The sequence below is a fragment of the Tachyglossus aculeatus genome, chromosome 1 (genome assembly GCF_015852505.1).
Source record: "Tachyglossus aculeatus isolate mTacAcu1 chromosome 1, mTacAcu1.pri, whole genome shotgun sequence".
NCBI classification, from domain to species: domain Eukaryota; kingdom Metazoa; phylum Chordata; class Mammalia; order Monotremata; family Tachyglossidae; genus Tachyglossus; species Tachyglossus aculeatus.
Window position 1 is genome coordinate 3,616,784 of NC_052066.1, and position 15,452 is coordinate 3,632,235.

Sequence of the window (15,452 nt, forward strand, 5' to 3'; positions counted from 1 at the left end):
TTTTCTGCTCCACTCCATCCTCCCCTCTAGCCTCCACACTGTCCATGCTCCAGCCTCCGATCCCACCTCAGTTCCAGGCTCCTCTCTCAGCCTCCACTCCTCACCTGCAGGCCCAGGTGGCCCCTGGCTTCCTTTCTGACCCGAGTCACCTTTCTGGCCCTTCAGGCCTGGGTCTCCACTGGCCCCCCTGAAGCCCTGGTTTCCTGGAGAACCTGGATGGGAACAAGATCAGAAGGGGAGACCATCCGCAAACACATACACACCCACACACTGGGCTGGGTGCGGGGTTGCCCCCGCAGAAGCGGGAGAAGGACAAAGACAGGAGAACAAGAAAGAAGTTGAGCGTTAAGAGGGCAAGGAGAGACAGGCGGAGGAGGAGGAGGAGGAGGAAGAGGAGGAGATGGAGGGGGAGAAGAGGATGGAGGGGAGGAAAAGGATGAGGAGGAGGAGGGAAGGGAAAGGTGGATAGCAGGGAGCAGCTGCCATGGTGGTAGGATAGGATCAGATGGGTATTTATTGAGTGCTTACTATGTGCAGAGCACTGGACTAAGCGCTTGGGAGAGAACAACAGAACAGTTACATTCCCTGCTCTCAAGGAGCTTACAGCCTAGAGGGAACATCCAGAGCTGTTACGTGGGGTGTTTCCAGCTGCGGGAGGAACCACTTGGGGTTCACCTGGGCAAGGCTGTGGCCACGTCCCCCACCCTCCCCGCCCAGCCCCCAGTCCGCCCAGTCTGCTGGCCATCCCAGCTACTGGTAGGACCCCCCTGGGCCCACCCACATGGAGGCCAGGGGAAGCAGCCCCCCACCCTGACCCCCAGTCCAGCCCCCCCCAGAGAGGCCCAGAACCCCTTACCTCTCAATCCGGGATCCCCCTTGTCTCCCTTTGGTCCCTGCGGCCCTGAGGAGAGATGGACAGATGGAGTCTGAGCCCCTGACCCCAATGGACTGGAACTAGGGTCCAGTTCCTGAGAGCCACAAGGACTCAGAAGCTACTAGTCCCCCAAACCCCACTTTCACTTGTTCATTCAATTGTATTTATTGAGCGCTTACTGAGTGCAGAGCATTGTATTGAATGATGATGATGATGATGATGATGGTATTTGTTAAGCGCTTACTATGTGCAAAGCACTGTTCTAAGCGCTGGGGAGGTTACAAGGTGATCAGGTTGTCCCACCGGGGACTCACAGTTTTAATCCCCATTCTGAGAACTGGGGAGGTTACAAGGTGATCAGGTTGTCCCACGGGGGCTCACAGTATTAATCCCCATTTTACAGTTGAGGTAACTGAGGCCCAGAGAAGTGAAGTGACTTGCCCAAAGTCACACAGCTGACAATTGGCGGGGCCGGGATTTGAACCCATGACCTCTGACTCCAGAGCTCGGGCTCTTTCCACTGAGCCACGCTGCTTCTCCGTTTGGGAGAGGACAATATATCAGTAGAACAGACCCATTACCTGCTCACACTGAGCTTCCAGTCTAGGTGGGAGACAGATATTAATAGAAATGAATAAATGACAGATCTGGACATGAGCAGTGTGGGACTGGGAGGGGGATTCATTTATTCATTCATTCAATCATTTATTGAGCACTTACTGTGTGCAGAGCACTGTACTAAGCACTTGGGAGGTACAAGTTGGCAACCTATAGAGACGGTCCCTACCCAACAACGGGCTCACAGTCTAGAAGGGGGAGACAGACAACAAAACAGAACACTTGGACAGGTGTCAAGTCATCAGAACAAATAGAATTAAAGCTAAATGAACATCATTAACAAATCGAATAGTAAATATGTACAAGTAAAATAAATAGAGTAATAAATCTGTACAAACTTATATACAGGTGCTGTGGGGAGGGGAAGGAGGTAGGGCGGAGGGGATGGGGAAGAGGAGAGGAAAAAAGGGGGATCAGTCTGGGAAGGCCTCTTGGAGGAGGTGAGCTCTCAGTAGGGCTTTGAAGGGAGGAAGAGAGCTAGCTTGGCGGATGTGCGGAGGGAGGGCATTCCAGGCCAGGGGGAGGACGTGGGCCGGGGGCCGGGGGAGAAGCAGTGTGGCTCAATGGAAAGAGCCTGGGCTTTGGAGTCAGAGGTTATGGGTTCAAATCCTGGCTCCGCCACTTGTCAGCTGTGTGACTTTGGGCAAGTCACTTAACTTCTCTGTGCCTCAGTTACCTCATCTGGAAAATGGGGATTAAGTCTGTGCTCCCCATGTGGGACAACTTGATTAGCTTGTATCTACCCCAGCACTTTGAACAGTGCTTTGCACATAATAAGCGCTTAATAAATGTCATCATTATTATTATTATTATAACGAGGTACAGTGAGGAGGTTAGTGGCAGAGGAGTGGAGGGTGCAGGCTGGGCTGTAGAAGGAGAGAAGGGAGGTGAGGAAGGAGGGGGCGAGGGGATGTCGAACCTTGAAGCCGAGAGTGAGGAGTTTTTGCTTGATGCGTAGGTTGACAGGCAACCAAGAAAGGGAGCAAGTCAGGGTGATGCAGAAGGGAGTGGGAGAAGAGGAAAGGAGGGCTTATACAGGGAAGGCTGCTTGGAGGAGGTGGCCTTCAGTAAGGCTTTGTTGGAGGGGAGAGTCATTGTCTATCAGATTTGAAGAGGGAGGGCGTCCAGCCAAAGGCGGGAAGTGGGCTAGGGGTTGACGGCGAGTTAGGTGAGATGGAGGCACAGTGAGAAGCTTGGCATTAGAGGAGTAAAGTGGGTGGGCTGGGTTGGAGAAGGAGGGTAGCAAGGTGAGGGAGGAGGGGGCAAGGTGATTGACTGCCTTGAAGCTGATGGTGAGGAGTTTTTGTTTGATGGGGAGGTGGATGGGCAATCACTGGAAGTTCTCGAGGACTGGGGAAACATGGACTGAATGTTTTTGTAGAAAAATGATCCGGGCAGAAGAGCGAAGTATGGACTGGAATGGGGAGAGATAGGAGGCTGGGAGGTCAGCAAGGAGGCTGATACAGTCATCCAGGTGGGATAGGATGAGTGACGTTATTAGCATCGTAGCAGTTTGGATGGAGATGAAAGAAATATGTGGGCTGAATGAGACAAAGGAGTCAAGGATAACGCCAGGGGTTTGGACTTGTGAGATAGGAAGGATGGTAGTGCCATCTATTATGGTGGGAAAGTCAGGGGGAGGACAGGGTTTGGGTGGGAAGATACAAAGTTCTATTTTAGATATATTAAGTTTGATGTGACAGGAGGACGTTCATTCAATCATATTTATTAAGCGCTTACTATGTGCAGAGCACAGTACTGAGTGCCTGGGAAACTATAATACAACACTAAAGAGTGACAATTCCTGCCCACATTGAGTTCACAGTCTAGGGGGCGGGGGAGACAGACATCAATACTAATAAACGAACATCAATACAGATGATGATGGTGATGGCATTTGTTAAGCACTTACTATGTGCAGAGCACAGTACTAAGCGCCTGGGAAATAACAATAATAATAATAATAGAGAAGTGAAGCGACTTGCCCAAGGTCACACAACTGACAAGCGGCAGAGCCGGGATTAGAACCAAGGTCCTTCTGCCTCCCAGGCCCGGGCTCTATCCACTAGACCACACTGCTCTAAGTTCCAGTAGTACTGAAAGAGTACAGGTTTGGGAGTCAGAGGTCAGGAGGAGAGGAGAGGAAGGAGGGGGCTCAGTCTGGGAAGGCCTCCTGGAGGAGGTGAGCTCTCAGCAGGGTTTTACTCCCTCACAGAGATCTCCGCTCTCTGGACCCCACCCATCTTTCGGAGCGCCTCACACCCCACCTCGCCGCCCTCTCCTCTCTACCCAGTCTTGATGATCAGATTACTGCTCTCAACTCTACCCTTTCTACTCAGCTAGACTCGCTCGCTCCCCTTTCCCTCCGCCGCTCTCGCACCACTAACCCACAGCCCTGGATCACTGCCACTGTCCGCCTCCTTTGCTCTTATGCTTGAGCTGCCGAACGCTGCTGGCGAAAGTCTAAACACCATGCCAACCTCGTTCACTTCAAGTTTATCCTTTCCTGCCTTAACTCAGCCCTCTCTTCTGACAGACAAAACTATTTCTCCTCCCTTATTGACACCCATGCCCATCACCCCCGCCAGCTCTTCCATACATTCAACTCCCTTCTCAGGCCCCGGGTTCCTCCCCCTCCTCCTTCCCTCACCCCCAACGATCTGGCCTCCTACTTCATTAACAAAATTGATTCCATCAGGTCCGACTTCCCCAAAGTCTCTTCCCCCCTTTCTCCAACCCCCCGGCTCTCAACACTCTCTGCTACTCTCCCATCCTTCCCAGCGGTATCCTCAGAGGAACTCTCCTCCCTCCTCTCAAGTGCTACTCCAGCCACCTGTGCTTCTGACCCCATTCCCTCTCATCTTATGAAATCTCTCGCTCCATCCCTTCTCCCCTCCTTAACTTCCATCTTCAACCGCTCACTCTCCGCTGGTTCCTTCCCCTCTGCCTTCAAACATGCCCATGTCTCTCCCATCCTAAAAAAACCCTCTCTTGACCCCACCTCACCTTCTAGTTATCGTCCCATATCCCTCCTACCATTCCTTTCCAAACTCCTTGAACGAGTTGTCTACACGCGCTGCCTAGGATTCCTCAACAACAACTCTCTCCTCGACCCCCTCCAGTCTGGCTTCCGTCCCCTTCATTCCGCGGAAACTGCGCTCTCAAAGGTCACCAATGACCTCCTGCTTGCCAAATCCAACGGCTCATACTCTGTCCTAATCCTCCTCGACCTCTCAGCTGCCTTTGACACTGTGGACCACCCCCTTCTCCTCAACACGTTATCTGACCTTGGCTTCACAGACTCCGTCCTCTCCTGGTTCTCCTCTTATCTCTCCGGTCGTTCTTTCTCAGTCTCTTTTGCAGGCTCCTCCCCCCCCCTCCCATCCTCTTACTGTGGGGGTTCCCCAAGGTTCAGTGCTTGGTCCCCTTCTGTTCTCAATATACACTCACTCCCTTGGTGACCTCATTCGCTCCCACGGCTTCCACTATCATCTCTACGCTGATGACACCCAGATCTCCATCTCTGCCCCTGCTCTCTCCCCCTCCCTCCAGGCTCGCATCTCCTCCTGCCTTCAGGACATCTCCATCTGGATGTCCGCCCGCCACCTAAAGCTCAACATGTCGAAGACTGAGCTCCTTGTCTTCCCTCCCAAACCTTGTCCTCTCCCTGACTTTCCCATCTCTGTTGACGGCACTACCATCCTTCCCGTCTCACAAGCCCGCAACCTTGGTGTCATCCTCGACTCCGCTCTGTCATTCACCCCTCACATCCAAGCCGTCACCAAAACCTGCCGGTCTCAGCTCCGCAACATTGCCAAGATCCGCCCTTTCCTCTCCATCCAAACCGCTACCCTACTAATTCAAGCTCTCATCCTATCCCGTATGGACTACTGCACTAGCCTTCTCTCTGATCTCCCAACCTCATGTCTCTCTCCACTTCAATCCATACTTCATGCTGCTGCCCGGATTATCTTTGTCCAGAAACGCTCTGGACATATTACTCCCCTCCTCAAAAACCTCCAATGGCTACCGATCAATTTGCGCATCAGGCAGAAACTCCTCACCCTGGGCTTCAAGGCTGTCCATCACCTCGCCCCCTCCTACTTCACCTCCCTTCTCTCCTTCTACTGCCCAGCCCGCACCCTCCGCTCCTCCACCACTAATCTCCTCACTGTACCTCGCTCTCGCCTGTCCCGCCATCGACCCCCGGCCCACGTCATCCTCCGGGCCTGGAATGCCCTCCCTCTGCCCATCCGCCAAGCTAGCTCTCTTCCTCCCTTCAAGGCCCTGCTGAGAGCTCACCTCCTCCAGGAGGCCTTCCCAGACTGAGCCCCTTCTTTCCTCTCCCCCTCGTCCCCCTCTCCATCCCCTCGTCTTACCTCCTTCCCTTCCCCACAGCACCTGTATATATGTATATATGGTTGTACATATTTATTACTCTATTTATTTATTTATTTATTTATTTTACTTGTACATTTCTATCCTACTTATTTTATTTTGTTGGTATGTTTGGTTCTGTTCTCTGTCTCCCCCTTTTAGACTGTGAGCCCACTGTTGGGTAGGGACTGTCTCTATGTGTTGCCAATTTGTACTTCCCAAGCGCTTAGTACAGTGCTCTGCACATAGTAAGTGCTCAATAAATACGATTGATTGATTGATTGATTGAAGGGTATTTCCACCTGCCTTCAAGACATTTCTACTTGGATGTCTTCCCGTCACCTCTAACTTTACATATCCAAAGCAGAACTCCTCATCTTCCCACCCAAACCCTGCCTCCCCACTGCCACTTCCCCATCGGTGTAGACCCTACTATCACCCTCCCTGTCTCAGAAGCCCACAATCTCCTTTCCTGAGGGAAAGAATGTTGGCCTAGTTTATGGTGAGGGGTTTCTGTTTGATGTGGAGATGGATGGGCCACTAGTGGAGGGTCTTGAGGAGTGGGCAGATGTGGACTGAATGGTTTTGTAGAAAAATGATTTGGGCAGCAAAGTGAAGTATGGACTTCACGTTGCTGGGTAGAAACCATCTCTATATTTTGCCAATTTGTACTTCCCAAGCGCTTAGTACAGTGCTCTGCACACAGTAAGCTCTCAATAAATACGATTGAATGAATGAATGAATAACTGGAGTGGAAAGAGACAGGAGGCAGGGAGGTCAGCGTCTCTCTGTCTCTCCTGGGCTGCTCTTTCACTGTTTTTTTTTATGGTATTTGTTAAGCACCAGGCACTGTTCTAAATGCTGGGGTAGATACAAGATAATCAGGTTGGACATAGTACCTGTCCTTGTGGGGCATTTTTACATTTTTTAAATGATATTTGTTAAGCACTTACTATGTGCCAGTCACTGAACTAAGCGCTGGGGTAGATACAAACAAATCGGGTTGGTCATGGTCCATGTCCCACATAGGGCTCACAGTCATAATCCCTATTTTACAAATGAGGGAACTGAGGCACAGAGAACCTAAGTGACTTGTCCAAGTTCACACAGTGGACAAGTGGCTGAGCCGGGACCATCTCCACCTCTTTTGTCTCCCCCCCCACCGGACTTATCTCTTTCTCTCTGGACTTTTCTCTTTGTCTCTGGCCCTGTCTCTGTCTGTAGGCTTGTTTCTCTGTCTCTCTAGACTTTTCTGTGTCTCTCGCTGGGCATGTCTCTGTAGCTCTGGCCACTTCAGGGGGACTCGGGCTGCCGATTGGCATCTCTGACGACTTGACACCTGTCCATGTGTTTTGTTATCTGTCTCCCCCTTCTAGACTGTGAGCCCGTTGTTGGGTAGGGACCGTCTCTATAGGTTGCCAACTTGTACTTCCCAAGCGCTTAGTCCAGTGCTCTGCACACAGTAAGTGCTCAGTAAATACGACTGAATGAATGAATGAATGAATATCTGGCCTTTCAATCCGGCTCTCTCTTTCCCATCCTCTTCTCATGAGCCCCCTCCTCAGCCCCCCTCAAACTTCCCACCCCAATAATGGGTGCTCTGCAGACCCCCAGGATGTGGAGGGGTGGAAGCCTGCTACAAGTGGGGAGGGGATGTGCCTAATCTGTCAGCTCGTTGTGGGCAGGGAATGTGTCTATTCATTGCTATATTGTCCTTTTCCAAGCACTTTATACAGTGCTCTGCAGTCAGTCAGCGCTCAATAAATATGATTGAATGAATGTAGTGCCCCATGGTGGGGAGGGGCTGGAGCATGCTGCGTCGAGGAGGGGATAATAATAATAATATTAATGATGGTATTTGTTAAGTGCTTACTATGTGCAAAGCACTGTTCTAAGTGCTGGGAAGGATACAAGGTGATCAGATTGTCCCACATGGGGCTCACAGTCTTCATCCCTATTTTACAGATGAGGGAACTGAGGCCTAGAGAAGTTAAGTGACTTGCCCAAAGTCACACAGATGACAATTGGCAGAGCCAGGATTTGAACCCATGACCTCTGACTCCCAAACTCGGGCTCTTTCCATTGAAATGAAGCATGCTATAGTGGAGAACAGATGGAGCGCGCCGTGCTGGGGAAAGAATTCATTCAATCGCATTTTTTGAGCGCTTTCTGTGTGCACAGCACTGTACTAAGTGCTTGGAAAGTACAATTTGGTAACGGATAGAGACGATCCCTACCCAACAACAGGCTTACAGTCTAGAAGGGGGAGACAGACAACAAAACAAAACATGTAGACAGCATCAATAGCATCAAAGAACAATAGTAATAATAATAATGATTATGGTATTTGCTAAGTGCTTCCTATGTGCCAAGCACTGTTCCAAGCACTGGGGTAGAAACAAGGTAATCAAGTTGTCCCATGTGGGGCTCACAGTCTTAATCCCCATTTTCCAGAAGAGAGAACTGGAGCGTGATGTGGTGGGGAAGGGATGGAGTGCGCTGTAGAGGGGAGAGAATGAAGCACGTTGTAGTGGGGAAGGGAGAAGCAGCATGGCTCAGTGGCAAGAGCATGGGCTTGGGACTCAGAGGTTGTGAGTTCTAATCCCGCCACCACTTTCAGCTGTGTGACTTTGGACAAGTCACTTAACTTCTCTGTACCTCAGTTACCCCATCTGTAAAATGGGGATTATGACTGTGAGCTCCTCGTGGGACAACCTGATCACCTTGTATCTCCCCCAATGCTTAGAACAGTGTTTTGCACATAGTAAGTGCTTAACAAATACCATTATTATTATTATGAAGTGCGCTGTAGTGGGGAAGGGATGGAGCACACTGTGCTGGGGGTTGGAGTGGAGAAGGGTTGGAGCGTGTTGTGTTGGGGAACGGCTGAAGCATACTGTAGTGGGGAGGGGATGAAGCATGCTGTAGTGGAGAAGGGATGGAGCGTGTTGTGGTGGAGAAGGGATGGAGAGCGCTGTGCTGGGGAAGGGATGGAGCGCACTGTGTCAGGAAGGGGCTGGAGCATGCTGTGGTGATGATGATGATGGTATTTGTTAAGCGCTTACTATGTGCCAAGTACTGTTCTAAGCACTGGGGGAGAAACAAGGTCATCAGGTTGCCCCTCGTGGGGCTCACAGTCTCCATCCCCATTTTACAGATGAGGTCACTGAGGCCCAGAGAAGTGAAGTGACTTGCCCAAAATTACACAGCTAAATGGCGGAGCTGAGATTAGAACCCACGACCTCTGACTCCCAAGTCCGGGCTCTTTCCACTAAGCCACGCTGCTTCCCTAGTGGCAGGGAGGAACTGGAGCATGCTTGTAGTGGAGAAGGGTTGGAACGCGTTGTGGTCCTCAAAAATCTCCAGTGGCTACCAATCAACCTACACATCAGGCAGAAACTCCTCACCCTGGGCTTCAAGGCTGTCCATCCCCTCGCCCCCTCCAACTTCACCTCCCTTCTCTCCTTCTCCAGCCCAGCCCGCACCCTCCGCTCCTCTGCCACCGCTAATCTCCTCACCGGGCCTCGTTCTCGCCTGTCCTGCCTTCGACCCCCGGCCCACATCATCCCCCTGGCCTGGAATGCCCTCCCTCCCCACATCTGCCAAGCTAGCTCTCTTCCTCCCTTCAAGGCCCTACTGAGAGCTCACCTCCTCCAGGAGGCCTTCCCAGACTGAGCCCCCTCCTTCCTCTCCTCCTCCTCCCCACCGCCTTACCTCCTTCCCTTCCCCACAGCACCTGTATATATGTATATATGTTTGTACAGATTTATTACTCTATTTATTTATTTTACTTGTACATATTTATTCTAATTCTTTTATTTTGTTAATATGTTTTGTTCTCTGTCTCCCCCTTCTAGACTGTGAGCCCACTGTTGGGCAGGGACCGTCTCTATATGTTGCCAACTTGTACTTCCCAAGCGCTTAGTACAGTGCTCTGCACACAGTAAGCGCTCAATAAATATGATTGAATGAATGAATGAATGACTGATGAGAAGGATCTGGAGGGCGCTTTGTCCGGGGCGGGGAAGAGAATGAGGGAAGGTCTGGAGCCCGCTGTGGGGGGGGGCAGGGAAGGGTCTGGAATACACTTTGGGAATGGGAATGATAGTATTTGTTAAGCGCTTACTATATGCCAAGCACCGTTCTTAGCACCGGGGTAGATACAAACAAGGTGATCAGATTGTCCCACGTGGGGCTCACAGTCTTAATCCCCATTTTACAGAAGAGGTAACTGAGGCACAGAGAAAAAAAAGATGGTATTTGTTAAGTGCTTTCTATGTGCTGAGCACTGTTCTAAGCGCTAGGGTAGATACAAGGTAATCAGGGTGTCCCACGTTAGGCTCAGAGAAGTTAAGGTCACACAGCAGTCAAGTGGCAGAGCCGGGATTAGAACCCACATCCTCTGACTCCCAAGCTGGGGCTCTTTCCATTGAGCCACACTGCTTCCCAGAGAAGTGAAGTGACTTGACCAAGGTCACACAGCGGACAATTGCAAAAACTCCTCACTCGCGGCTTCAAGGCTGTCCATCCCCTCGCCCTCTCCTACCTCGCCTCCCTTCTCTCCTTCTCCCTCCCAGCCTGCACCCTCCGCTCCTCTGCGACCGCTAACCTCCTCACTGGGTCTCGTTCTCGCCCGTCCCGCTGTCGACCCCCGGCCCACATCCTTCCCCTGGCCCAGAATGCCCTCCCTCCTCACATCCACCAAACTATCCCTCTTCCTCCCTTCAAAGCCCTATTGCGAGCTCACCTCCTCCAGGAGGCCTTCCCACACAGAGCCCCCTTTTTCCTCTCCTCCTCCCCATCCCCCCTGCCCTACCTCCTTCCCCTCCCCACAGCACCTGTATATATTTGTACAGATTTATTACTCTATTTATTTTACTTGTACATATTTGCTATTCTATTTATTTTGTTAATGATGTGCTTATAGCTATAATTCTATTTGTTCTGACGATTTTGACGCCTGTCTACATGTTTTGTTTTGCTGTCTGTCTCCCCCTTCTAGACTGTGAGCCCGTTGTTGGGTAGGGACCGTCTCTATATGTTGCCAACTTGTACTTCCCAAGGGCTTAGTACAGTGCTCTGCACACAGTAAGTGCTCAATAAATGCGATTGAATGAATGAATGAATGAACCCTGGACCTCTGACTGCCAAGCCCTTGCTCTTTCCACTAAGCCATGCTGCTGTGGGGGCTGGGCAGGGGGTCTGGAGCATATGCCAGCTTCTCGGCCCCCTGCCTGCTTCCAAATGTGTAGAAGAGATTCCTGGCAGAGCAGCTGTGGGCTGAATTGGGCGGTGGGCTTCCGCAACACGGCGGCCCGGGCAACCCCCACCGGCCTTATGCCCGGGCCTCCTGTGCGGACATTAGTAGCACTGCGGGGACCCCGCCGGTCAGTACAGAATCCTTGAAAATCTCCAGCAGTTGTGCTCATCCACCTCCATATCACATAGAAACCCCTCACCGTTGGCTTTGAAGCCGTCCATCCCCTCGCCCCCTCCTACCTCACCCCGCTTCTCTCCTTCTCCCTCCCAGCCTGCACACTCTGCTCCTCTGCTTCTCCCTGGGCCTCCAAGTCGCCTGTCTCGCCTCCGACCCCTGGCCCACATCCCACCTCTGGCCTGGAACTCCCTTCCTCCTCTTATAATAGTAATAATAATAGCATTTATTAAGTGCTTACTATGTGCAAAGCACCGTTCTAAGCACTGGGGAGGTTACAAGGTGATCAGGGTGTCCCACGGGGGGCTCACAGTCTTAATCCCCATTTTACAGATGACATAACTGAGGTGCAGAGAAGTGAAGTGACTTGTCCAAAGTCATACAGCTGACAAGCCCCTTCCTTCCTCTCCCCCCTCGTCCCCCTCTCCATCCCCCCATCTTACCTCCTTCCCTTCCCCACAGCACCTGTATATATGTATATATGTTTGTACATATTTATTACTCTATTTATTTTACTTGTACATATCTATCCTATTTATTTTATTTTGTTAATATGTTTGGTTTTGTTCTCTGTCTCCCCCTTTTAGACTGTGAGCCCACTGTTGGGTAGGGACTGTCTCTATATGTTGCTAATTTGTACTTCCCAAGCGCTTAGTACAGTGCTCTGCACATAGTAAGCGCTCAATAAATACAATTGATGATGATGATGATGAAGTGGTGGAGCAGGGATTTGAACCCACGACCTCTGACTCCAAAGCCTGTGCTCTTTCCACTGAGCCACGCCGCTTCTCTAATCCCACAGGCAGTGACTCTCCCCTGCTTCAAAGGCTTACTGAAGGTCCAACTCCTCCAAGAGGCCTTCCCAGAATAAATCCCGCTTTTCCTCATCTCCCCTTCCCTTCTGCATCATCCTGACTCATTCTCTTTGCTCTTCCTCCCTCTCCCCAACCTATAGCACTTATAATAACAATACTACTACTACCACTAAAAATAATAATGGCATTTGTTAAGCACTTAGTATGTGCCAAGCACTGTTCTAAACTCTGGGGTGGTTACAAGATAATCAGATTGTCCCTAGTGGGGCTCATAGTCTTCATCCCCACTCGCCTCATTCTCGCCTGTCCCGCCGTCGACCCCCGGCCCACGTCCTTCCCCTGTTCTGGAATGCCCTCCCTCCACACATCCGCCAAGCTAGCTCTCTTCCTCCCTTCAAAGCCCTACGGAGAGCTCACCTCTTCCAGGAGGCCTTCCCAGACTGAGCCCCCTTTTTCCTCTCCTCTTCCCCATCCCCCTGGCCCTACCTCCTTCCCCTTCCCACAGCCATTGTATATATTTGTACAGATTTATTACCCTATTTATTTTACTTGTACATATCTACTATTCTATTTATTTTGTTAATGTTGTGCCTATAGCTTTAATCCTATTTGTTCTGACGATTTTGACACCTGTCTCCACGTTTTGTTTTGTTGTCTGTCTCCCCCTTCTAGGCTGTGAGCCCGTTGTTGGGTAGGGACCGTCTCTATAGGTTGCCGACTTGTACTTACCAAGTGCTTAGTACAGTGCTCTGCACACAGTAAGCGCTCAATAAATACGATTGAATAAATGAATGAATGAATGAAGTGACTTGCCCAAGCTCGCACAGCAGACAAGTGGCAGCCCACTGTTGGGTAGGGACTGTATATGTTGCCAACTTGTACTTCCCAAGCGCTTAGTACAGTGCTCTGCCCACAGTAAGAGCTCAATAAATACGATTGATTGATTGATTGATTCATCTTCTGATGCCCGAGCCTGGGCTGTAGCTGCTACACCATGAGCGCTTACTGTGTGCAGAGCACTGTACTAAGCGCTTCATCACCCTACTAATCACCCCATCACCCCTCCAGATCGGGCCTCCCTGCGACCCCCACGCAGCGGGACAGGAATCCCACCACAGCTTCTAGACTATGAGCCCTTGGTTGGGTAGGGACCGTCTCTATCTGTTGCCGACTTGTACTTCCCAAGTGCTTAGTACAGTGCTCTGCACACAATAAGCTCTCAAGCTATAATTCTATTTGTTCTGACGATTTTGACACCTGTTTGCAAGTTTTGTTTTGTCGTCTGTCTCCCCCTTCTAGACCGTGAGCCGGTGGTTGGGTAGGGACCATCTCTATATGTTGCCGACTTGTACTTCCCAAGCGCTCTGCACACAGTAAGCGCTCAATAAATACGAATGAATGAATGAATGCTACATCCCATGGTGTTCCTCAAGAACCCCCTACCTGTCCCCCCCCGGAGACCCCTCCTCTCTTAATCCCCTTCCCCTCGCCCCACTTCCCCGCTGTTGTGGGCAGAGCGTGCCCCCCAGGAGAATCCCCCCACTGGTCCCTTGGCCATCCCCGTAGCAGTCCTTGATGCCAAGCAATTTTGTGTTTGGCTAAGTGGGAAGCGGAGGGAACTGGGAAGGACTCCCAAGGATCAGGGATCCCCGGGCGGACAGGGGGCAGGGGGTAGACGGGTCGAGGGACCGGGAGGGATGAGTCGGGGGGTCCCAAGAGCATGGTGGAGGAGGGGTGGGCGGCAGGCAGGGGGCTAACGGGTAGGAGGTTCCCTTGAGAGGCAACATGGCCTAGTGGCTAGAGCAAGGGCCTGGGAGCCAGAAGATCAGGGATTTTAATCCTGCCTCTGCCGCTTGTCTGCTGCATGACCTTGGGCTAGTCACTTCCCTTCTCGGGGACTCAGTTCCTGCATCCACAAAATGGGAATTAAGACTGTGAGCCCTGTGTGGGACAGGGACAGTGTCCAACCCAATGTCCCTCAAAAATCTCCAGTGGCTACCAATCAATCTGCGCATCAGACAGAAACTCCTCACCCTGGGCTTCAAGGCCGTCCATCCCCTGGCCCCCTCCTACCTCACCTCCCTTCTGTCCTTCTCCAGCCCAGCCCGCACCCTCCGCTCCTCCGCTGCTAATCTCCTCACCGTTAGGCCTCGTTCTCGCCTGTCCCGCCATCGACCCCCGGCCCACGTCATCCCCCGGACCTGGAATGCCCTCCCTCTGCCCATCCGCCAAGCTAGCTCTCTTCCTCCCTTTAAGGCCCTACTGAGAGCTCACCTCTTCCAGGAGGCCTTCCCAGACTGAGCCCCTTCCTTCCTCTCCCCCTCGTCCCCCCACTCCATCCCCCCATCTTACCTCCTTCCCTTCCCCACAGCACCTGTATATATGTATATATGTTTGTACATATTTATTACTCTATTTATTTATCTTACTTGTACATATCTATTCTATTTATTTTATTTTGTTAGTATGTTTGGTTTTGTTCTCTGTCTCCCCCTTCTAGACTGTGAGCCCGCTGTTGGGTAGGGACTGTCTCTATGTGTTGCCGACTTGTACTTTCCAAGCGCTTAGTACAGTGCTCTGCACACAGTAAGTGCTCAATAAATATGATTGATTGATTGATTGATTGATTGATTAGTCTGTGAACCAATTGTGGGCAGGGATTGTCTCTTTTTATTGCTGTATCGGACTTTCCAAGCGCTTAGTCTAGTGCTCTGCACACAGTAATAATAATAATGAGGGTATTTGTTAAGCGTTTTCTATATGTCAAGCACTGTTCTAAGCACTGAGCACTGTTCTGAGCACTCAATAAATATGAATGAATGAATGATTTTTACCCAGTGCTTAGTACAGTGCTCTGCACTGAGTATTCACTCATTCATTCATTCATTCAGTCGTATTTATTGAGTGCTTACTGTGTGCAGAGCACTGTACTAAGCGCTTGGGAAGTGCAAGCCAGTAACATATAGAGACGGTCCCTACCCAACAAGGGGCTCACAGTCTAGAAGGGGGAGACAGACAAACAAAACATGTAGACAAGTGTCAAAATCGTCAGAACAAATAGAATTAAAGCTATCTTAATAATAATAATAATCATAATCATAATCAATCGTATTTATTGAGCGCTTACTATGTGCAGAGCACTGTACTAAGCGCTTGGGAAGTACAAATTGGCAACACATAGAGACAGTCCCTGCCCAACAGTGGGCTCACAGTCTAAAAGGGGGAGACAGAGAACAGAACCAAACATACCAACAAAATAAAATAAATAGGATAGAAATGTAATACATTTCTAATTCATGTAATACATGTAATACATTACAAATGTAATACATTT

The 15,452-nt window shown here is 50.7% G+C and overlaps 1 protein-coding gene across 1 annotated transcript in view; it reads right to left on the reverse strand.

The window, feature by feature from the left end:
- Positions 1 to 15,452, reverse strand: part of MARCO (macrophage receptor with collagenous structure) — an 80,494-nt gene that overhangs the window by 18,614 nt on the left and 46,428 nt on the right. Inside the window, exons 8-9 of the mRNA XM_038746065.1 lie at positions 857 to 901; positions 105 to 212 (exon numbers count right to left, since the gene is read on the reverse strand). Of these exons, the coding sequence (XP_038601993.1) occupies positions 105 to 212; positions 857 to 901 (153 nt within the window). The remainder of the gene's footprint in view (positions 1 to 104; positions 213 to 856; positions 902 to 15,452) is intronic.